This window comes from Cucurbita pepo, chromosome LG15 (genome assembly GCF_002806865.2).
Source record: "Cucurbita pepo subsp. pepo cultivar mu-cu-16 chromosome LG15, ASM280686v2, whole genome shotgun sequence".
NCBI classification, from domain to species: Eukaryota; Viridiplantae; Streptophyta; class Magnoliopsida; order Cucurbitales; family Cucurbitaceae; genus Cucurbita; species Cucurbita pepo.
In genome coordinates, this window is record NC_036652.1 from 6,109,463 (window position 1) to 6,132,831 (window position 23,369).

A 23,369-nucleotide genomic window follows, 5' to 3' on the forward strand; every position below is an offset into this window, starting at 1 on the left:
CTCTAACCNTTTTTTTTTTTTTTTTTTCATTTTGTTCGTAAAAAAATTAAATAGAAATAATTAATTTTAGCCAATGCAGGTCTCGAACCTGCGACCTTCGTGTTATTAGCACGACGCTCTAACCATACAGGTCGACGCTCTAACCATACAGGTCAGATGCCACTAATATCCATCCAATCTAATTCTTTCGTAAAAAATTTAAATAGAAATAATTAATTATGGCCCATGCAGGTTTCGAACCTGCGACCTTCGCGTTATTAGCACGACGCTCTAACCAGCTGAGCTAATAGGCCTACTGGTTTAGTGCGACTGATGTCCATCCAGTCTAATTCTCTATTTGTTTTTTTTTTTATTTTCCATTTTGTTCGTAAAAAAATTAAATAGAAATAATTAATTTTGGCCAATGCAGGTTTCGAACCTGCGACCTTCGCGTTATTAGCACGACGCTCTAACCAGCTGAGCTAATAGGCCTACTGGTTTAGTGCGACTGATGTCCATCCAGTCTAATTCTCTATTTGTTTTTTTTTTTATTTTCCATTTTGTTCGTAAAAAAATTAAATAGAAATAATTAATTTTGGCCAATGCAGGTTTCGAACCTGCGACCTTCGCGTTATTAGCACGACGCTCTAACCAGCTGAGCTAATAGGCCTATAGGTTAGATGCCACTAATATCCGTCCAATCTAATTCTTTCGTAAAAAATTTAAATAGAAATAATTAATTATGACCCATGCAGGTTTCGAACCTGCAACCTTCGCGTTATTAGCACAACACTCTAACCAGCTGAGCTAATAGGCCTACAAGTCGGGTGCCACTGATATCCGTCCAGTCTAATTCTCTTTTTATTTTTTTTTAGTTTTCCATACAAGCTGAGCTAATAGGCCTACCGATCGAATGCCGCTGATATCCGTCCAATCTAATTCTATGCTCTAACCAGCTGAGCTAATAGGCCTACAAATCGAGTGCCACTAATATCCGTCCAATCTAATTCTTTTATTATCTTTTTTTAGTTTTCAATTTTGTTTGTAAAAATTTTAAATCAAAATATATAATTATGGCCCATGCAGGTCTCGAACCTGCGACCTTCGCGTTATTAGCACGATGCTCTAACCAGCTGAGCTAATAGGCCTACAGGTCAGGTGCCACTGATATCCCTCCAATCTAATTCTTTTTTTATTTTTTTTAGTTCTCAATTTTGTTCATAAATTTTTTTATAGAAATAATTAATTATGGCCCATGTAGGTCTCAAACGTGCGACCTTCGCGTTATTAGCACGACTTTAATGAGCTAATAGCCTACAGATTGGGTGCCACTGATATCCGTCCAATCTAATTCTTTTTTTATTCTTTTTTAGTTTTCAATTTTGTTGGTAAAAAATTTAATGGGTGCCACTCATATATGTCCAATTTAATTCTTTTTTTATTTATTTATTTTTTTTTAGTTTTCCATTTTATTTGTAAAAAAATTAAATCAAAATAAATAATTATTATCCATACAGGTCTCAAACCTGCAACCTTCGCATTATTTGCTCGACGCTCTACCTAGCTTAGCTAATAGGCCTACAGGTCAAGTGTCACTGATATTCGTCCAGTGTAATTTTTTTTTTTTTTTTTTTAGTTTTCAATTTTGTTCGTAAAAAATTTAAATCAAAATAAATAATTATGGCTCATGCAAATCTCGAACATAGAACCTTCGCAGTATTAGCATGACGCTCTACCAGCTAAGCTAATAAGCGTACAAGTTTAATGCTACTGATATCCATCCAGTTTAATTCTTTTTTTATTTTTTTTAGTTTTTAATTTTGTTCGTAAAAAGTTTAAATCAAAATAAATAATTACCTACACGTTGTTAACACGACGCTCTAACCAGCTGAGCTAATAGGCCTACAGGTCCCTACAGGTCCGGTGCCACTGATTTCCGTCTAATCTAATTCTTTTTTTTTTTTTTTGGTCTCGAACTTGCAACATTCGCGTTATTAGCACGACGTTCGAACCAGCTAAGCTAATAGGCCTACAAGTCCAATGCCACTAATATCCGTCCAGTCTAATTCTTTTTTATTTTTATTTTTTTTAGTTTTCAATTTTTTAAATTTTTTAAATTTTTATTTATTTATTTATTATTATTTTGGTTTGTAAAAAAAAATCATATCAAAAGGAATGATTATGGCCCATGCAAGTTATTAACGTGCTCTAGAGCTAATAGGCCAATTGCAATTGAAGGCCTTTGGGCTTGTAATATTATATATTAACTTTTTTATTAATTATAAATACAAAGTTAAAATACCTCTAATTTAATTTCATACTTTCAATAAATCATCAAATTAGCTTTTTTTTTTTTTTTTTTTTTTTTTTGGTCCCAAAAGACACACGTCCCTGCCGTACTCGTAAATCCCGTGTATCCGTTAATCTAAGTAAGACATATACTCTCGGCCAAGAGGTCGGAGTTCGAATTCTCCGATACATGTAACCAAGCCATAGTCGAACGTCACCATTTGAAGAAAGAAACTGTACAAATATGAATAGCAATATATAAAGCCTTAAACCATTAAGAACTTGGGGGAAAAACTAACTGCCAGAATAACATCTCAGTGAAACTATGATTGATTTTGATGTACAATTCATTAAACAAAAACGGATACGATAATACTACTACTAGCAATTCAGCTCATCGACGTCCGTTCTGAACATGTAATCTTCACCCTCTAGCTCGTCTTGAAGTAAACAGATCGACGGTGTAATTGATCTCTCACCTTCATCTTTATCATCCGATGATCGCCTTCCCTGGTAATAGTGATTGCATTTACCATTAGAAATGAAAGATATACACGAACTTTTGTTGCCATTGTTGAAAGATGCATAATCAAGTCGAGAATTACTGAAAGTACTCATGACGACAACCATATTCCGAGAGTTCATGAACACTTTTGATTGACAGAAAACCGAACCCGGGTTGTTGAAAGTCCAAACTATGGCTCACAGAAGGAATCAGGTCCTTGTCTAAACTAGCCACTAGGCTCTCTAAAAGGGCATACTGGCATCCTAACTTAAGGTTCATAATTTATGATTCTATTATGCTGATGAGTCCAGATCTTTGATAAGGCAATAGGGTTGGCTTTGAAACTCAGACAAAGAAGTAACTATGGAGCCTTTGGAATACGAACACCGACGGATGTGAATGCTAGGCCCTATCGACGCGTTTTTCTTGTCAGGAGAAAAGCAGCAAAGAGCAATCAGTTGTTAGTTAAATGTGTGTGGGTGAACATGTGTTGTGTGCACTAGTGTTGGTCCCATATTGAATATCTGTTGGGGGAGGGGTAGATCAGATAGTAGCGGAGCCTATGTTCGAGCATTTTGGCTTTAGAATATAAGGTCGGTGAGTTCACAGGCTCTCGACGAGATTGGTGCCAACTGTTGTTGTATGTTGGCCTAGAATGTAACGAGAGTGAGTTTCAGGAGTGGTGGCCATTAATCTTGTATTTTGGCCTAGAATGTAACAAGAGCGAGTTTCAGGGCTCTCGAAGAGTTTGGTGGCCATTAATCTTGTATTTTGGTCTAGAATGTTAAGGTCAGTGAGTTCATGGGCTCTCGAAGAGATTGGTGCCCACTCTCGTTGTATTTTGGCCTAGAATGTAACGAGAGTCAATTTCAAGGGTCCCGAAGAGTTTGGTGGCCATTAATCTTGTATTTTCGCCTAGAATGTGAGGAGAGTGAGTTTGACAGACCTCGAAGAGCTCGGTGGCCATTGTTCTCGTCATCTTTGTGCAATATTAATCAAATAAGTCATCTACGGCCTATCCCGAAAATAACAACCAACCCAACACAAGCAATTAAAGGCGAAACATCCGTGCTAACCTTACGCAAGGTGTAGAAGAAGTAATGAAATCCATCGCCAAAAGTACTGCACTCAAACGACCAAGTAAACTCGGGCGCATTGAATAAGGGGCGCCTGAAATGCGGCTGAAGAGAAGGCAAATCATATTAGAACGAGGAAGTGTAACATCCAAGGACAAGGAGTTCCAAGAATTTGATTATAAAACCTGGCCAAATGTAATTGAGACAAAAATGCCATCTTTCTTCAAGACCCTATGAACACCTTCAAGCATTGCCATGACCTTCGATCGCGTCGATGGTTGAGGATTCCACGGGTCACCGCCATCCACGAACAAGACATCCTTCCAAGTTACGAACAGCAGACGAAATGGTAAATTAAGACAACCAATGCAAGTTCCAATATCTCGAGGTAAAACAAAACTGCAAGTTGAGTCGTTACCATAGTTCCTTTCTCGACAACGACGTCAAAACATTCGTCACCGAAAGGCATGTCTAGCATGTCAGCTTCTAGCACCTTTATTTCTGATAATCGAGAGAGAAAATGAATAAGGTGAGAAAAGGTAGACTGTTATAAACGTACACGGATCATTTCCTTCTATCGTTTATCTCATTTGAGTTCGTGGAAAACCGTGAGTTACCATCTAAGAAGCATGGACAGACATGACACGAACACAAACACAGACATGGCGACGCATCAATTTCTAAAACGTAGGACATGCACATGTTGCATACACTTTTTGTTTTTAAATAAAATGTGTGTATATATTGATGTAGAAATACTTATAGATAAAACATGTAAATTTAACATAAAACCAAAATATACTTCACTAAAAAGATACATCATTGATATTTGAAATCTTAAAAGATATAGAAAGATTTAGTTGGATATGACTAGAGGAAGAAGATGCAACCGCCCAAGTCCACTGCTGGCAGATATTATCTTCTTTGGACTTTCCCTTTCAGGGTTCAGCATCCTCGCTAACACTCGTTCCCCTCTCCAATCAATGTGGGATCTCATAATCCACCCACCTTCGGGGCCCAGCGTACTCGCTGGCACTCGTTTCTCTCTCCAATCGATGTGGGATCTTACAATCCACCAACCTTCGGGGCGCATTGTCCTCACTGACACTTGTTCCTTTCGAGACCCTGCGTCCTCACTGGCACTTGTTCCTTTTGGAGCCCTGTGTCCTCACTGGCACTTGTTCCTTTCGGAGCCCTGCGTCCTCACTGGCACTTGTTCCTTTCGGAGCCCTGCGTCCTCACTGGCACTTGTTCCTTTCGGAGCCCTGCGTCCTCACTGGCACTTGTTCCTTTCGGAGCCCTGCGTCCTCACTGGCACTTGTTCCTTTCGAGGCCCTGCGTCCTCACTGACACTTGATCCTTTCGGGGCCCTGCGTCCTCACTGACACTTGTTCCTTACGAGGCCCTGCATCCTCACTGGCACTTGTTCCTTACAAGGCTCTGCATCCTCACAGGCACTTGTTCCTTTCGGGACCCTACGTCCTCACTAGCACTTGTTCCTCTCTCCAATCGATGTAGGGTCTCACAATTCACCCTCTTTCGGGCCCCAGCATCCTCGCTGGCACACCACCCGTGTCTGGCTCTTATACCATTTGTAACAGCCCAAACCCACCTCTAGTAGGTATTGTTCTCTTTGGGCTTTCCCTTTTGAGGTCCAGCGTCCTCACTAGCACTCATTTCCCTCTCCAATCACTGTGGAATCTCACAATATCTGCTACCAGTAGGCTTGGGCTATTACAGAAGATGTCATCCAAATACCGTAGGATTGAACAATAAATAAGGATTCAGTCCATAAGAAAATATCTATCTTCTCCCAACTCAGAGTCCTAGTTGTATCCAAAAAATTAATATAGACACGTTTTAAGTGCATCGAGCACATGTTCGATGCGTGTCGTGTCCGTGCTTCCTAGGCTATCATGCCATCTAAAGACTACCATTCTTCTAGACTTGCACTTCATATTTAGTTTCAACCCATAAAAAGTAACAGACAGAAGTAAGATATCTCACTGGAACAGAACACAGAAAAGCATCATTTGATGAACACTACGAGCTCACCTTTCATACCCTTCAAATGTAAACGTTTTTTCATCTTCTCAACAGCAACAGCTGACAAATCAATGCATGTTATATCAGTAATTCCATCGTTATATAACTCCTCAGAAAGCTTCGAATTTCCACTACCCAATTCCAACACCTACAACGACAAAACTCAATAGATTATTACAGTGAAAGCTCATTCAAACAATCAAAACAATTGTTAATGAACATAGAATCAAAGTAGAGAGAATACTGATGAATCGGGTTTGAGAAGAGGAAGTATGAGATTTCGAAAATGGGAATAATCCTTAAACCACTCATAATGTTCTTCTTTGGAGAAACGCTCGTCCCTGAAACAAACCCATCAGGAAAAAGCATTAGAAACATACGGAAATGATATCAGAAGCAGACAAGAAAGAGAAGAAGAACAACGACCAGTAGTTTGGATCAAGATAAGCCAAAGCAGTTGCAGGAGCAACGCTTTCATTCTGTGCGCATTTGGGATTTTGATCCGTACCCATATGAACTTTCTCAAATGAAAATTGAAGTCGGAGATAACCCTAAACGAACCATTGATCTTTAATTGGGCCTCTCGTTGTTGATGGCGGTCCAATAAAGCTTAATGGGCTTACAGTCCAGTGAGAGGATTTCAGGTAGAAATCGTATGAACATTGTATTATATACCAATAGAAACTCAATTCCGAATGTTCATAGAAAACCCACAAAGATTTCGAGTGACTTTACGTTTATCATTGGTTTTAAATTATAATCGTTCAAAACCCAATGGATTTCTTTGGTTTTTGAGAAAGACCCACTGTAATTCAACGAATAAAATGAAGCAAATGCCATGAAAATGGCAACTTTGATCAAAATTACAGGCAAAATAAGCAAATTTAACAGTGTAGTCGTCCATGGAATCTGGACGGGAAAAAGTAACGAATGTTCTTCAGATTATTACATAGAAAGTATAACCCCTCATCTGTCTCTGTCCATTTAGGGAACTGATGATAGCTCTTTCTTTAAGGTTTTTCAAGGAGAGGGCGTTGGGGATGCTGGAGGCTTCAAATCCTCATACCTGGTTTGATCAAATAAGAAATGAGAAGGTTAGGATCGCACCAACAACGCACACACTCGATCTAGATGAACACAAACAACGCACACACTCGATCTAGATGAATACAAACAACGCACACAGTCAATCTAGATGAACACAAACAACAGGATAGAGAAAATGCAAGAAGAATATTGGCGGAATGATTTGTATTGATGACTTCATATATGTACCGCAAGAGAGAATATATAAAGTTTAAAGCTGGAGGGGATATATATATATATATTGTGGTTTAGCTTACTATATATAGCTTCACCAGATGGTTATCGGTATATAACTATATATATGATCTACCATATATAGCTATTTACTATGAAATATAGTTTTACCATGTATAACCGTTAACTAAGCTATAAATAAGCAGCAGACTCCCTAGACTCCCTAACCTAATAGGGAATTTTTTTTTAATCAAGAAGAGTGTTCAACCACAATCTATGAGCTAAACAAAAACTACCCCTATCAGCTGTTTGAAGTTTTGTATAAGAACATGCAACTTTTTGAAAGGAATCAACTAAGGCAGATAAAAGAACTAGGAAGGAGCTTACATGGTGAAAGGTGACAGTGGTTGTAGCTTCTTTGGCTTGGGAAGATGTGTTTCACTCGAGTCGTCTGCCTCTGGAATTGGCGTTGAGCTGTTTACGTTCGCGGTAGCAGGCTGAGGTGGACCGTTTGAGGGAGATGTTGATGAAAATGATAGGGAAGGTGCACTAGGAGATGGTGATGTAGGAGGCTTTAGATCTTCATATCTGGAAAAGTAATGTGTATATCAGTCGATCAGTGGAAGTGTAAGATCAGGTACAAACATAACGTTGGCGTGATTCAGTTTGAGTAGTCCCCTGCTTAGGTTAGGGGTCACCTTAGCATAAGCAGTTGACGGTGACTTTTCTAGTTATTCTCGCTCCTAATCAAAAGATAGGAGAGCATCCCTTCTCCCGAAGTTATGGGGTCATAATGAACAGAATGATAAAAAGCTTGGCATCCAGTGAGCAAATATAAGAATGTGGAACGCTATATCGTCTCGGGACTTTGAATATAAGACACTTACGCTACATAAGGGGAGAGAGGTTTCATTGTCACTGCTTTTTCAGGAGCAGGTGCAGGATTCGCCTCGGCAATTTCAGTTGACGATTCTGATGAACTCGTTTGAGCGATCGATGAGACTCCGTCGACGACATTTAAATCTATTTTCCCAACAGGTGCAGATGGAGTAGGTGATGTTGGAGGTTTTAAATCCTCGTACCTGGAAGAAGACACAACGTAAGATAAATGCCAAGGATAACACAACATTTTCACCGAACCTAGCCTACGTTCTTAGAAAATTCACGAACAGCAATAACAGACGACGAGAGGACCGTCGAATCATATATATACTGGAGAAATAATCAATCAATTCAGAGTTCATTTTTCTTTCTTACTATCTTATTAGCTGTTAATCTAGGCATTTGAGCATGATGCTTGAAAAGAAAAGTTCAAGAAATATAGAACAGCCTCTTCCATATTGTCTTACGAAATGTAGGGTGATGATGACTGTTTTGTAACATTTGCTACAGCTGATTCCTTCTCTTTTGCAATATTCAACTGTTCTGATGAAACCCTTTGAGCGGGTGGCTTTGCTTCAGCTGATTCCTTTTCTTTGGCAATGCTCGACGGTTCTGATGAAACGCTCTTAGGAGGTGGTGGATCGACAATGCGTGCAGCGCCATATTCCTAGCATAGATCCAGCAAGATTGTTTAGCAGCTTTAAGCTTAAATAAGAATACACAAGAGAGGGGGGCCAATACTACTTTTGTAATAATAGCCCAAGCCCACCGCTAGCAGATATTGTCCTCTTTGGGCTTCCCCTTCCGAGTTTCCTCTCAAGGTTTTAAAACGCGTCCACTAGGGAGAGGTTTCCACACCCTTATAAGGAATGCTTCGTTCCCCTCTCCAACCGATGTGGGATCTCACAATCCACCCCCTTGAGGGCACAACGTCCCCACTGGCACACCGCTTGGTGTCTAGCTTTGATATCATTTGTAACAGCTCAAGCCCACCGCTAGCAGATATTGTCCTCTTTGGTTTTCCCTTCCGGGCTTCCCCTCAAGATTTTAAAACGTGTTCACTAAGGAAAGGTTTCCACACCCTTATAAGGAATGTTTTGTTCCCCTCTCCAACCGATGTGGGATCTCACAGTCCACCCCCCTTGAGGGCCCAGCATCCTCGCTAGCACACCGCCCGGTGTCTGATTCTAATACCATTTGTAACAGCCCAAGCCCACCGCTATTAGATATTGTCATCTGTGGACTTTCCCTTCCAAGCTTCCCCTCAAGGTTTTAAAACATGTCTACTAGGGAGAAGTTTCCACACCCTTATAAGGAATGCTTCGTTTCCCTCTCCAACCGATGTGAGATCTCATAACGTTAGACTCTTGGCTATCTCGTAGTTCTTTTATCTTTCATGTTTCAATATTATTACAGTTCTCTGGTAACTATCACAATTTCCGAATCAGACTATTTACTATCACAATTTCCGAATCAGACTATTTTGATAAACTAACCGCAGCAGAAGGAGAACGTAGGCATAACCTCCNGGTTTTAAATTATAATCGTTCAAAACCCAATGGATTTCTTTGGTTTTTGAGAAAGACCCACTGTAATTCAACGAATAAAATGAAGCAAATGCCATGAAAATGGCAACTTTGATCAAAATTACAGGCAAAATAAGCAAATTTAACAGTGTAGTCGTCCATGGAATCTGGACGGGAAAAAGTAACGAATGTTCTTCAGATTATTACATAGAAAGTATAACCCCTCATCTGTCTCTGTCCATTTAGGGAACTGATGATAGCTCTTTCTTTAAGGTTTTTCAAGGAGAGGGCGTTGGGGATGCTGGAGGCTTCAAATCCTCATACCTGGTTTGATCAAATAAGAAATGAGAAGGTTAGGATCGCACCAACAACGCACACACTCGATCTAGATGAACACAAACAACGCACACACTCGATCTAGATGAATACAAACAACGCACACAGTCAATCTAGATGAACACAAACAACAGGATAGAGAAAATGCAAGAAGAATATTGGCGGAATGATTTGTATTGATGACTTCATATATGTACCGCAAGAGAGAATATATAAAGTTTAAAGCTGGAGGGGATATATATATATATATTGTGGTTTAGCTTACTATATATAGCTTCACCAGATGGTTATCGGTATATAACTATATATATGATCTACCATATATAGCTATTTACTATGAAATATAGTTTTACCATGTATAACCGTTAACTAAGCTATAAATAAGCAGCAGACTCCCTAGACTCCCTAACCTAATAGGGAATTTTTTTTTAATCAAGAAGAGTGTTCAACCACAATCTATGAGCTAAACAAAAACTACCCCTATCAGCTGTTTGAAGTTTTGTATAAGAACATGCAACTTTTTGAAAGGAATCAACTAAGGCAGATAAAAGAACTAGGAAGGAGCTTACATGGTGAAAGGTGACAGTGGTTGTAGCTTCTTTGGCTTGGGAAGATGTGTTTCACTCGAGTCGTCTGCCTCTGGAATTGGCGTTGAGCTGTTTACGTTCGCGGTAGCAGGCTGAGGTGGACCGTTTGAGGGAGATGTTGATGAAAATGATAGGGAAGGTGCACTAGGAGATGGTGATGTAGGAGGCTTTAGATCTTCATATCTGGAAAAGTAATGTGTATATCAGTCGATCAGTGGAAGTGTAAGATCAGGTACAAACATAACGTTGGCGTGATTCAGTTTGAGTAGTCCCCTGCTTAGGTTAGGGGTCACCTTAGCATAAGCAGTTGACGGTGACTTTTCTAGTTATTCTCGCTCCTAATCAAAAGATAGGAGAGCATCCCTTCTCCCGAAGTTATGGGGTCATAATGAACAGAATGATAAAAAGCTTGGCATCCAGTGAGCAAATATAAGAATGTGGAACGCTATATCGTCTCGGGACTTTGAATATAAGACACTTACGCTACATAAGGGGAGAGAGGTTTCATTGTCACTGCTTTTTCAGGAGCAGGTGCAGGATTCGCCTCGGCAATTTCAGTTGACGATTCTGATGAACTCGTTTGAGCGATCGATGAGACTCCGTCGACGACATTTAAATCTATTTTCCCAACAGGTGCAGATGGAGTAGGTGATGTTGGAGGTTTTAAATCCTCGTACCTGGAAGAAGACACAACGTAAGATAAATGCCAAGGATAACACAACATTTTCACCGAACCTAGCCTACGTTCTTAGAAAATTCACGAACAGCAATAACAGACGACGAGAGGACCGTCGAATCATATATATACTGGAGAAATAATCAATCAATTCAGAGTTCATTTTTCTTTCTTACTATCTTATTAGCTGTTAATCTAGGCATTTGAGCATGATGCTTGAAAAGAAAAGTTCAAGAAATATAGAACAGCCTCTTCCATATTGTCTTACGAAATGTAGGGTGATGATGACTGTTTTGTAACATTTGCTACAGCTGATTCCTTCTCTTTTGCAATATTCAACTGTTCTGATGAAACCCTTTGAGCGGGTGGCTTTGCTTCAGCTGATTCCTTTTCTTTGGCAATGCTCGACGGTTCTGATGAAACGCTCTTAGGAGGTGGTGGATCGACAATGCGTGCAGCGCCATATTCCTAGCATAGATCCAGCAAGATTGTTTAGCAGCTTTAAGCTTAAATAAGAATACACAAGAGAGGGGGGCCAATACTACTTTTGTAATAATAGCCCAAGCCCACCGCTAGCAGATATTGTCCTCTTTGGGCTTCCCCTTCCGAGTTTCCTCTCAAGGTTTTAAAACGCGTCCACTAGGGAGAGGTTTCCACACCCTTATAAGGAATGCTTCGTTCCCCTCTCCAACCGATGTGGGATCTCACAATCCACCCCCTTGAGGGCACAACGTCCCCACTGGCACACCGCTTGGTGTCTAGCTTTGATATCATTTGTAACAGCTCAAGCCCACCGCTAGCAGATATTGTCCTCTTTGGTTTTCCCTTCCGGGCTTCCCCTCAAGATTTTAAAACGTGTTCACTAAGGAAAGGTTTCCACACCCTTATAAGGAATGTTTTGTTCCCCTCTCCAACCGATGTGGGATCTCACAGTCCACCCCCCTTGAGGGCCCAGCATCCTCGCTAGCACACCGCCCGGTGTCTGATTCTAATACCATTTGTAACAGCCCAAGCCCACCGCTATTAGATATTGTCATCTGTGGACTTTCCCTTCCAAGCTTCCCCTCAAGGTTTTAAAACATGTCTACTAGGGAGAAGTTTCCACACCCTTATAAGGAATGCTTCGTTTCCCTCTCCAACCGATGTGAGATCTCATAACGTTAGACTCTTGGCTATCTCGTAGTTCTTTTATCTTTCATGTTTCAATATTATTACAGTTCTCTGGTAACTATCACAATTTCCGAATCAGACTATTTACTATCACAATTTCCGAATCAGACTATTTTGATAAACTAACCGCAGCAGAAGGAGAACGTAGGCATAACCTCCACGATATATGAAGAAACCAGAAGATTAACTATTATAAAGTCTATGCTGAGTTTAGATGTACAAGCAAATTTAAATGATATTTACTGCAGGTTATCATGAACTGACCTTTTTAGATGGTATTTTTGTAAGAAGATCCTCTAGGGGAGTCAATGGTGCAGTTGTCTCGGCAATTACTTCAATCACTTTATAGCATGAGAGACCAGGATTTTTTGCTATGCCTGCCATGAGCTCTGCAACCTGAAATTAAAATGTAGAAATTAAGCATAAAGTATACATGCATTCAACTCTTGTTCAAAATGCTCGGAGAGAGCTCATGGACGGAATTTTGTGTCCTGCCAATTGCCCCGTTGTCGAGTTGTCAAATCAAGACTTGTCTCTTACTATTATAAAAAAATACGTAAATCCAAAATAACTACAACAACCAACGCACTCTATCCAGAGAGTCATCTTTATTCAGAACTTCCCCCTTGGCAGGCTTGATCACGTCCATAGCTAAACCAAGATTTGAAGGCACCCTTCAGATCCTTTCTCTATATGCTTATCATTGGGGTGGATGTTCTCAGACGTTTTCGGGTATCGACATCTTTGGCTTTGGAACAGAATATTGAGAACTCCCTCAAAGTTTGTAAAACTCGTCTGCTAGGAAAAGGTTTTCACACCCTTATAAAGAATGTTTCGTTCTCCTCCCCAACCGGTGTGGGGATCTCACAGTCCACCACCCTTTGGGGCCTATCGTCCTTGCTGGCACACCACCTCGTGTCCACCCCCCTTCAGGGCTCAACCTCCTCGCTGGCACATCGCCCAGTGTCAGACTCTGATACCATTAGTGACACCCCAAGCCCACCTCTAGCAGATATTGTCCTCTTTGGGCTTTCCCTTTCGAGCTTTCCCTCAAGCTTTTTAAAACGCGTCTGCTAGGGAGAGGTTTCCACACCCTGATAAAGAATGTTTCGTTCTCCTCCCCACAACCGATGTGGGATCTCACAATCCACCCCCCTTCGGAGCCCAGCGTCCTTGTTGGCACACCGCCTCGTGTCCACCCCCCTTTGAGGCTCAGCCTCTTCGCTGGCACATCGCCCAATGTCTGGCTCTGATACCATTAGTAACAGCCCAAGCCCACCGCTAGCAGATATTGTTCTTTTTGGACTTTCCTTTCGGGCTTCTTCTCAAGGTTTTTAAAACGCGTCTGCTAGAGAGAGGTTTTCACACCGTTATAAAAAATGTTTCGTTCTCTTCCCCAACTGATGTGGGATCTCACAGTCCTAAATCCTCATTCATGCAATTAAAAATGTTATAAGAATTAAACGATTGATATCATCTGTCACCTCAAAATCTTTAAACGTACCTGAAGATTCGACACCAGACCACCAAACAAAGTATCTTCAGGTGAAACAGTAGTGTTATGAGTTTCCTTGAAAGTATCTGTAGGCCTCTCCATGCCCCCAGGTCTCACTATCTNATGGAGTAGGTGATGTTGGAGGTTTTAAATCCTCGTACCTGGAAGAAGACACAACGTAAGATAAATGCCAAGGATAACACAACATTTTCACCGAACCTAGCCTACGTTCTTAGAAAATTCACGAACAGCAATAACAGACGACGAGAGGACCGTCGAATCATATATATACTGGAGAAATAATCAATCAATTCAGAGTTCATTTTTCTTTCTTACTATCTTATTAGCTGTTAATCTAGGCATTTGAGCATGATGCTTGAAAAGAAAAGTTCAAGAAATATAGAACAGCCTCTTCCATATTGTCTTACGAAATGTAGGGTGATGATGACTGTTTTGTAACATTTGCTACAGCTGATTCCTTCTCTTTTGCAATATTCAACTGTTCTGATGAAACCCTTTGAGCGGGTGGCTTTGCTTCAGCTGATTCCTTTTCTTTGGCAATGCTCGACGGTTCTGATGAAACGCTCTTAGGAGGTGGTGGATCGACAATGCGTGCAGCGCCATATTCCTAGCATAGATCCAGCAAGATTGTTTAGCAGCTTTAAGCTTAAATAAGAATACACAAGAGAGGGGGGCCAATACTACTTTTGTAATAATAGCCCAAGCCCACCGCTAGCAGATATTGTCCTCTTTGGGCTTCCCCTTCCGAGTTTCCTCTCAAGGTTTTAAAACGCGTCCACTAGGGAGAGGTTTCCACACCCTTATAAGGAATGCTTCGTTCCCCTCTCCAACCGATGTGGGATCTCACAATCCACCCCCTTGAGGGCACAACGTCCCCACTGGCACACCGCTTGGTGTCTAGCTTTGATATCATTTGTAACAGCTCAAGCCCACCGCTAGCAGATATTGTCCTCTTTGGTTTTCCCTTCCGGGCTTCCCCTCAAGATTTTAAAACGTGTTCACTAAGGAAAGGTTTCCACACCCTTATAAGGAATGTTTTGTTCCCCTCTCCAACCGATGTGGGATCTCACAGTCCACCCCCCTTGAGGGCCCAGCATCCTCGCTAGCACACCGCCCGGTGTCTGATTCTAATACCATTTGTAACAGCCCAAGCCCACCGCTATTAGATATTGTCATCTGTGGACTTTCCCTTCCAAGCTTCCCCTCAAGGTTTTAAAACATGTCTACTAGGGAGAAGTTTCCACACCCTTATAAGGAATGCTTCGTTTCCCTCTCCAACCGATGTGAGATCTCATAACGTTAGACTCTTGGCTATCTCGTAGTTCTTTTATCTTTCATGTTTCAATATTATTACAGTTCTCTGGTAACTATCACAATTTCCGAATCAGACTATTTACTATCACAATTTCCGAATCAGACTATTTTGATAAACTAACCGCAGCAGAAGGAGAACGTAGGCATAACCTCCACGATATATGAAGAAACCAGAAGATTAACTATTATAAAGTCTATGCTGAGTTTAGATGTACAAGCAAATTTAAATGATATTTACTGCAGGTTATCATGAACTGACCTTTTTAGATGGTATTTTTGTAAGAAGATCCTCTAGGGGAGTCAATGGTGCAGTTGTCTCGGCAATTACTTCAATCACTTTATAGCATGAGAGACCAGGATTTTTTGCTATGCCTGCCATGAGCTCTGCAACCTGAAATTAAAATGTAGAAATTAAGCATAAAGTATACATGCATTCAACTCTTGTTCAAAATGCTCGGAGAGAGCTCATGGACGGAATTTTGTGTCCTGCCAATTGCCCCGTTGTCGAGTTGTCAAATCAAGACTTGTCTCTTACTATTATAAAAAAATACGTAAATCCAAAATAACTACAACAACCAACGCACTCTATCCAGAGAGTCATCTTTATTCAGAACTTCCCCCTTGGCAGGCTTGATCACGTCCATAGCTAAACCAAGATTTGAAGGCACCCTTCAGATCCTTTCTCTATATGCTTATCATTGGGGTGGATGTTCTCAGACGTTTTCGGGTATCGACATCTTTGGCTTTGGAACAGAATATTGAGAACTCCCTCAAAGTTTGTAAAACTCGTCTGCTAGGAAAAGGTTTTCACACCCTTATAAAGAATGTTTCGTTCTCCTCCCCAACCGGTGTGGGGATCTCACAGTCCACCACCCTTTGGGGCCTATCGTCCTTGCTGGCACACCACCTCGTGTCCACCCCCCTTCAGGGCTCAACCTCCTCGCTGGCACATCGCCCAGTGTCAGACTCTGATACCATTAGTGACACCCCAAGCCCACCTCTAGCAGATATTGTCCTCTTTGGGCTTTCCCTTTCGAGCTTTCCCTCAAGCTTTTTAAAACGCGTCTGCTAGGGAGAGGTTTCCACACCCTGATAAAGAATGTTTCGTTCTCCTCCCCACAACCGATGTGGGATCTCACAATCCACCCCCCTTCGGAGCCCAGCGTCCTTGTTGGCACACCGCCTCGTGTCCACCCCCCTTTGAGGCTCAGCCTCTTCGCTGGCACATCGCCCAATGTCTGGCTCTGATACCATTAGTAACAGCCCAAGCCCACCGCTAGCAGATATTGTTCTTTTTGGACTTTCCTTTCGGGCTTCTTCTCAAGGTTTTTAAAACGCGTCTGCTAGAGAGAGGTTTTCACACCGTTATAAAAAATGTTTCGTTCTCTTCCCCAACTGATGTGGGATCTCACAGTCCTAAATCCTCATTCATGCAATTAAAAATGTTATAAGAATTAAACGATTGATATCATCTGTCACCTCAAAATCTTTAAACGTACCTGAAGATTCGACACCAGACCACCAAACAAAGTATCTTCAGGTGAAACAGTAGTGTTATGAGTTTCCTTGAAAGTATCTGTAGGCCTCTCCATGCCCCCAGGTCTCACTATCTGGGAAAGATATTTTAAATAAATCAAACATCTAAGGCCCATTTGATAAATATTGTGTAGCTATTAGTATTTGCTTACTGTATAAGGAAGACCACTTGCAATCAATGCTTCTTCTGCCTTCCTTTTCCATAACAGGACTCCCCAAAACAAGCTTTAGAAGCAGGTAACCACAATTAATGGTTCAATATTAAAATTATGGGGAAAAAAACATCATTTGTGAAATTGTTAATCATTTCAGAAAAACTAATACATGAACACTCACTTGAGAATGGCAGCAGGAAATCCAATCTTGTTGGTTCCGAGGGACGTAAGCAGAACGAAATGCTTCACTTTTGCAACGGTTGCTGTAGAAATTTTGTCAATCTTATTTCCGTTTTAACCTTGAGAACTTTAAGAAAGCTACATGCTAGAGTTTTACAGCTAATGTACTGAAAAGCTAGGAGAGCTCGACCATTGGAACGATAAATCTTTATTACGAGCAGTAATAAAATCAAATCAAATCCAAGAATCACGTCTCTGAAGCATTTACGCCAATATATGTGATTGTTGTGGAATAGCTAGAAATATGTTTTGAGGTACAAAAAGATCACGAAAAAGCGTCTTCTTACCTGCTTCAACCAAGTTTTTGGTAGCCATATAGTCGATTCGATAAGGTCCAGAGATATCGAAAATCTCCTTCTCACTTGCACCAATGCAGCAAATAACTATCGACGCATTCCCGATTGCAGGTCCAATCTGATTTGGTTTCTCCAAGTCACATATCACAGTTTCAAGCTTTTCTACAGCTGGGCTAAAGATCAAAAACTATCTGTTATTTTCTTGGAAGTTATTTTGTCCGAGAATATCAAACGATCCCTTTTCATTTTTTGACAAATAGAAACAAGAGAAAACAGATGCTGTGTGTTGGTACAGGGGTCGGGACTTTGGCACATACATTACCTTCATCAAGCTTAAGCTTTTTAACACTCTGCAAATGAATAAAGTTTTCATCAAAAACAAGTTGTTAACAAAATAGCAGTAAATTTCTTTATCAAAAGTCAAATGTTTTTACCTCAACAAGAGTTTCGGCTTTCCGAGAACTCCTTACACCGGCTCTTACACGGAATCCAAGTTTCAAAAGCTCCCTGGTTAGATTTCACAGCTCTTTAGTATACAGCATGCAGAGTGTTGAGGATGGTTGGGAGGGAGTCCCACATTTGCTAATTTAGGGAATGATCATGGGTTTATAAATAAGGAATACATCTCCATTGGTATGAGGCCTTTTGGGGAAGCCCAAAGCAAACCCATGAGAACTTATGCTCAAACTCAATATCATACCATTGTGGAGAGTCGTGGTTCTAGACATGATATCAGAGCCATGCCCTTAACTTAGCCATGTCAATAAAATCCTCAATTGTCAAACAAAGAAGTTGTGAGCCTCGAAGGTGTAGCCAAAAGTGACTCAGATGTCGAACAAAGAGTGTACCTTGTTCGAAGACTCCAGAGAAGGAGTCAAGCCTCGATTAAGGGGAGAGGCTGTTCAAGGGCTCCATAGACCTCAGGGGAGGCTCTATAGTGTACTTTGTTCGAGGGGAGGATTGTTGAGGATTGTTGGGAGGGAGTCCCTTAGGGAAGGATGCTCCCATATAAAGCAAGATATTGAACTTACCTCACAGTTCTTGAACCAACTTTTCCTGTAGCACCAGCAACAAATACAAGATCCTCATCTTTTGAAACTTCCTTCTTTGAAATTTCCGGAGCTGCCTCTGAGCTAAAACTACTCGTGCCTTGTAAAATCAAGAAATGTTAGCTACATACTGCAAGGAAGAAGTAATAAACCATATGCTTGGATGATAACTGCAAAATAAACCTTCTGTGATTTGCAGACCTGAACTTTAAGAAAAGCTTAAACACCCCCATGATGGATGAACTCTACCAATTCATAATTTTACACTAAAAAGTTGCAAGTTTTAATGAAATTGATGACATGTATAGACTAAAATGTTGTTTGAATATGGATACAATTTGCATAATATCACAAACCATACAAGTATAATTTACCATTATATTCCAAAACTATAATGAAATCGCCATCCTTAAGCATGAAACAGGGACCAAGTTTTTCAATTGTTCTAAATATTTCTATCCATCTCTCCCAGCTATCCATTGCTGTCTACCGAAGTAAGACGAAGAATCATGCTTGCAAGGTTAGTGTAGGTAGTGGAAGTAACGAGAATTTTGTAACAGCCCCGCTATCAGATATTGTCTTGTTTGGGCTTTTTCTTTCGGGCTTCCCCTCAATGTTTTTAAAGGGAGAGGTTTCCACGCCCTTATAAAGAATGTTTTGTTCTCCTCCCCAACCAATGTGAGATCTCACAATCCACCCCCCTTCGGGGCCCAACGTCCTCGCTGGCACTAGTTCCCTTCTCCAATCGATGTGGGACCCCTCAATCCACCCCCTTCGGGAGCCTAGCATCCTTGCTGGCACACCGTCTTGTATCCATCCCCCTTCAGCTCCTCCCCAACCGATGTGAGATCTCACGATCCATCCCCCCCCCNCCCCCCCCCCCCCCCCCTTTGGGGCCTAGCGTCCCCACTGGCACTCGTTCCCTTCTATAATCAATGTGGGACTCCCCAATCCACCGCCTTCAGGGGCCTAGCATTCTTGCTGGCACACTGCCTCGTGTCCACCCCCCTTCGGGGCTCAAGCTCCTTGCTAACACACCACCTCGTGTCCACCTCCCTTCAGGGCTCAGCTTCCTCGCTGGCACAGCACCTCGTGTCCACCCCCTTCGGGACTCAGCCTCCTTGCGGACACATCGCTCGGTGTCTGACTCTGATACCATTAGTAACAGCCCAACCCACCGTTAGCAATATTGTCCTCTTTGGGCTTTCCCTTTCAAGCTTCCCCTCAAGATTTTTAAAACGCATCTGCTAGGGAAAGGTTTCCACACCATTATAAAGAAGGTTTTGTTCGCCTCCCCAACCGATGTGGGATCTCACAGTTTTACAAATGTCAATTATTCTGCTAATATCATATAGAAGTAAACAAAAAATAACCAGCAAGCTCATTAAAGATTCATACACCCACTTCAAATGCCTCCCAGAAGAATGCAGAACTAGATCAAATAAGAGTCAGATGAAGAAATCCATGCATAGTTCCATCCCTTCTCAAAAATGGGATATCCAAATCGTTTTAGTATGAAAACACAACATTCATATCTTCACATATATGAAAATCACTCAACCTTGATCCAACCCAACCTTCTTCAACAAATCCCATTTCTACTTCTACTTAACAAACCCAAACAAGTCAAGCTTACATCGAGTTCAAAATAATCAGTATATCAAAACACTCAACATTCTACAAAACTCAAGCCTAGAAGAAGCAATAAGAACATTAATCACAATGTAGTAGAAGAAACAAGGTATTTACTCGAAGCTTGAGCTGTAATGGGAAGAAATTTGAGGGTTCGAGCAAGTGGGTATCTCTTGTTCTTCGATAATTTCACAGCTCGAGCAGGCAACAATGGCTTCTCTGAGAACCCACTTCTAGACAAAGAGGAGGGCGCTATGGTTAAAGCCGGTGACCGCAGAGAACTGCAGGTACCCTCCATTGAAGAGAATTTTGAAATGCTCAAATCATATACTAATTTGGAGAAGAATCGAAAAGCAATTGAACACGAAGCTAATTTGTTTTGTAAATACAGCTTCTCAGGTTAGGTGCAATGGAATCGCCCACAGTCCACAGCGTGTGGATATGATGGGTCCCAAAGAAGGTTCCATTGCTGGTCCGGGAAGAACTGTAAGCACCCATTTGGATTTTCATCTATCCCCAACTCCATCAAGCACAGCCCAGCAAATAACTTTGTGTAACGACCTAATTACATAACTTTAAAAAAACTACTCGACCTAAACCTACTTCGATTAATTAAGACATATATTATCGGCTAAAATGTTAAAAGTTCAAATTGTTAGATGAACACGACTCTCCACAATTGTATGATATTATCCATTTTGAGTTTCATCATCCAACACCTCCCCTTAATCGAGGTTGACTCCTCTAGAGTCACAAGTCTTGGTCATTTTGACTAAGTTTAGGGCATGGCTCGGATAACATGTTAGACAAACACGATTCTCCAAGGAGTCAAGAATCTTAGTCATTTTGACTAAGTTTAGGGCATAGCTCCGATACCAGGCATTTGTTGAGTAATAGGTCGGAAATGGTGGATTGGTATGAAGCGAAGAGGGACGGGGAAGGTTTGACACGTCGTAAATATCAAATTATAATTTTATTATAAATTTATTATCAAAATAAATATTTTCAATTTGGTTATTATTACTATTATTATAAATATAAGAAAAAAATGATAATTTAGTTTCTAAGGTTTAGGGAATTGTTTTGAGGGGTAAAATTTAAATGAGATAATATAGTTGACTAAAATACCCTTGTATAAAATTATGGGCAATTAATAAAAAATATTTAGAATTTAATTCATGCAATTACTCGTGTTTTGAAATATTTTAAAATGACATTAAATCAATTTTAAAATTATAATAATTAAAAATATGAAAAATAAAATTAAAAAAAATTGAAAGAAGGATGAAACGTGTCATCCACATGCAACACGTGTGGATAGTCTCCCATGGCCACACGTCATGGCACGCACGTGCAACACGTGTGGACAGCCTCCCGGCCATATGATTGGATAGTAAAACTAGTGGGCCGGGTCGGGTCCTTTTATGCACGTGTTTCATAATACCATTTTAACACATATTTTAAAATTATTTTTTTAAAAAATAACAAATATTTATAATTAAGAGGTGACGATATGATTTTTAAAGTCAATTTGATCCGGAAAGATTAGTAAAAACCGACTCTATAATCTATATTGGTATAATACTGTAACAGCTCAACTCCAATGCTAACAGATATTATCGTCGTAAAATCGTCTACTAGGGAGAAGTTTCCACATCCTTGTAAGGAATGATGCAATCTCATAATACACCTTCCTTGGAGGCTCAGCGGTTCTTATCGACACACCGCCTGATGTCTGATTCTGATACCATTTATAACAGTTCAAGCCCATCACTAATAAGTATTGTTCGATTTGGGCCGTTACGTATCATTGTCAACCTTACAATTTAAAAATGTGTCTACTGGAGATAGATTTTCACACCTTTATAAGGAATGTTTTGTTTCTCTCTCCAACCGACGTGAGATCTCACAAAAATTGTGTTGTGTCATATTGTTTCATGTAGACCAAAATCGAACATTCGATCTCCTACCCTATCAATCACCCGAGAACAAGAAGGGCAAAACGGTAAATTGAAATGAAATGGAAAACACATGGATGGAAAGATCAAAATCAAAAGGATTTGTAAGGGAGTGATTTAGACCCATAATGAAACGTGCAAAGCAACATAAGCAAGAAATTTAATGAAAGCATTGGTCAAAGTTGGTTTGCAATTAGAAAACAAACAAACCATATGGTTCTTTCCAAATAAATAAAGAAAATACTCCGAGAATCAGGTCTGAAAGGTTTTCATACCTTAATAAATATTGTTCGTTTTTTTTCGGTTACAGAGAGGTTTCCACACCCTTATAAGACACTTTGGCCTGTTACGGAGAGGTTTCAGCATTCTTATAAGGAATATTTGTTCCCTCCCGACCGTGTGAGATCTTACAATCTACCCCTCTCGGGGGCCAGCATCTTTTCGGCACATTGCCCAATGCCTTACTTTGATACCATTTGTAACAACTCAAGTTCATTGATAACATATATTGTCCTCTTTAACCAGTTACGTATCGTCATTAACCTTACAGTTTTGATACGTGTCTGCTACGGAGAGATTTCCACACTCTTATAAGGAATGTTTTGTTCTCCTCTTCAACCGATGTGAGATCTTACACAACTGATAAAATTTGACATTTATATCAGTGAAGTTGAGTCACTATGGCACACGACTCTCGTGACAAAAGATGAGTAATTGCCATAAATGTTTTCTTAGAATTTTACGTGTCAAACACCCATAGGTGGTTTTCCAATGACATAATACATGCATGCACAACCTAATCAGACCACCAAATTCATTCCACGAACATAAATACACCTAAAATTCATGAATCTTACTTAAAAAAAAAAAAAAACTCAAAAGAACCTTGAACAAACAATAACTGATCATAGCCGATGAAGAATCAATATAACTGAACTTAAATTGGAAAAAAAAAACTACCTTGNATAATAATTAAAAATATGAAAAATAAAATTAAAAAAAATTGAAAGAAGGATGAAACGTGTCATCCACATGCAACACGTGTGGATAGTCTCCCATGGCCACACGTCATGGCACGCACGTGCAACACGTGTGGACAGCCTCCCGGCCATATGATTGGATAGTAAAACTAGTGGGCCGGGTCGGGTCCTTTTATGCACGTGTTTCATAATACCATTTTAACACATATTTTAAAATTATTTTTTTAAAAAATAACAAATATTTATAATTAAGAGGTGACGATATGATTTTTAAAGTCAATTTGATCCGGAAAGATTAGTAAAAACCGACTCTATAATCTATATTGGTATAATACTGTAACAGCTCAACTCCAATGCTAAC

At 40.3% G+C, this 23,369-nt stretch overlaps 3 protein-coding genes and 5 non-coding genes across 8 annotated transcripts; all 8 read right to left on the reverse strand.

Moving 5' to 3' along the window:
- Positions 1 to 219: 219 nt before the first annotated feature.
- TRNAI-AAU lies at positions 220 to 293 on the reverse strand. The gene has a single exon. It is a non-coding gene; the product is annotated as a tRNA-Ile (tRNA).
- A 104-nt stretch (positions 294 to 397) lies between these two features.
- On the reverse strand, positions 398 to 471 carry TRNAI-AAU. The gene has a single exon. It is a non-coding gene; the product is annotated as a tRNA-Ile (tRNA).
- A 104-nt stretch (positions 472 to 575) lies between these two features.
- TRNAI-AAU lies at positions 576 to 649 on the reverse strand. The gene has a single exon. It is a non-coding gene; the product is annotated as a tRNA-Ile (tRNA).
- Positions 650 to 722: 73 nt separating this feature from the next.
- On the reverse strand, positions 723 to 796 carry TRNAI-AAU. The gene has a single exon. It is a non-coding gene; the product is annotated as a tRNA-Ile (tRNA).
- Positions 797 to 1,053: 257 nt separating this feature from the next.
- On the reverse strand, positions 1,054 to 1,127 carry TRNAI-AAU. Its single transcript has one exon. It is a non-coding gene; the product is annotated as a tRNA-Ile (tRNA).
- A 1,376-nt stretch (positions 1,128 to 2,503) lies between these two features.
- LOC111811421 (methyltransferase-like protein 13) lies at positions 2,504 to 6,433 on the reverse strand. The gene is made up of 7 exons (XM_023698259.1): positions 6,322 to 6,433; positions 6,140 to 6,236; positions 5,905 to 6,043; positions 4,268 to 4,350; positions 4,035 to 4,169; positions 3,850 to 3,954; positions 2,504 to 2,778 (listed from the first exon to the last, which is right to left on the reverse strand). The coding sequence occupies exons 1-7, from the start codon at positions 6,405 to 6,407 to the stop codon at positions 2,650 to 2,652; spliced, it is 774 nt and encodes a 257-aa protein (XP_023554027.1). The 5' UTR covers positions 6,408 to 6,433; the 3' UTR covers positions 2,504 to 2,649.
- A 273-nt stretch (positions 6,434 to 6,706) lies between these two features.
- On the reverse strand, positions 6,707 to 8,731 carry LOC111811422 (protein TIC 62, chloroplastic-like). Its single transcript, XM_023698260.1, has 4 exons — positions 8,505 to 8,731; positions 8,043 to 8,237; positions 7,543 to 7,743; positions 6,707 to 6,961 (listed from the first exon to the last, which is right to left on the reverse strand). Exons 2-4 carry the CDS (start codon positions 8,066 to 8,068, stop codon positions 6,916 to 6,918), a joined length of 273 nt encoding a protein of 90 aa, XP_023554028.1. The 5' UTR covers positions 8,069 to 8,237; positions 8,505 to 8,731; the 3' UTR covers positions 6,707 to 6,915.
- Positions 8,732 to 9,632: 901 nt separating this feature from the next.
- On the reverse strand, positions 9,633 to 20,460 carry LOC111811420 (protein TIC 62, chloroplastic-like). The gene is made up of 13 exons (XM_023698258.1): positions 20,188 to 20,460; positions 18,421 to 18,538; positions 17,824 to 17,896; positions 17,712 to 17,739; positions 17,381 to 17,557; positions 17,035 to 17,116; positions 16,851 to 16,923; positions 16,662 to 16,772; positions 15,422 to 15,553; positions 14,256 to 14,455; positions 10,969 to 11,163; positions 10,469 to 10,669; positions 9,633 to 9,887 (listed from the first exon to the last, which is right to left on the reverse strand). The coding sequence occupies exons 1-13, from the start codon at positions 20,366 to 20,368 to the stop codon at positions 9,842 to 9,844; spliced, it is 1,617 nt and encodes a 538-aa protein (XP_023554026.1). The 5' UTR covers positions 20,369 to 20,460; the 3' UTR covers positions 9,633 to 9,841.
- Between the last annotated feature and the right edge of the window lie 2,909 nt (positions 20,461 to 23,369).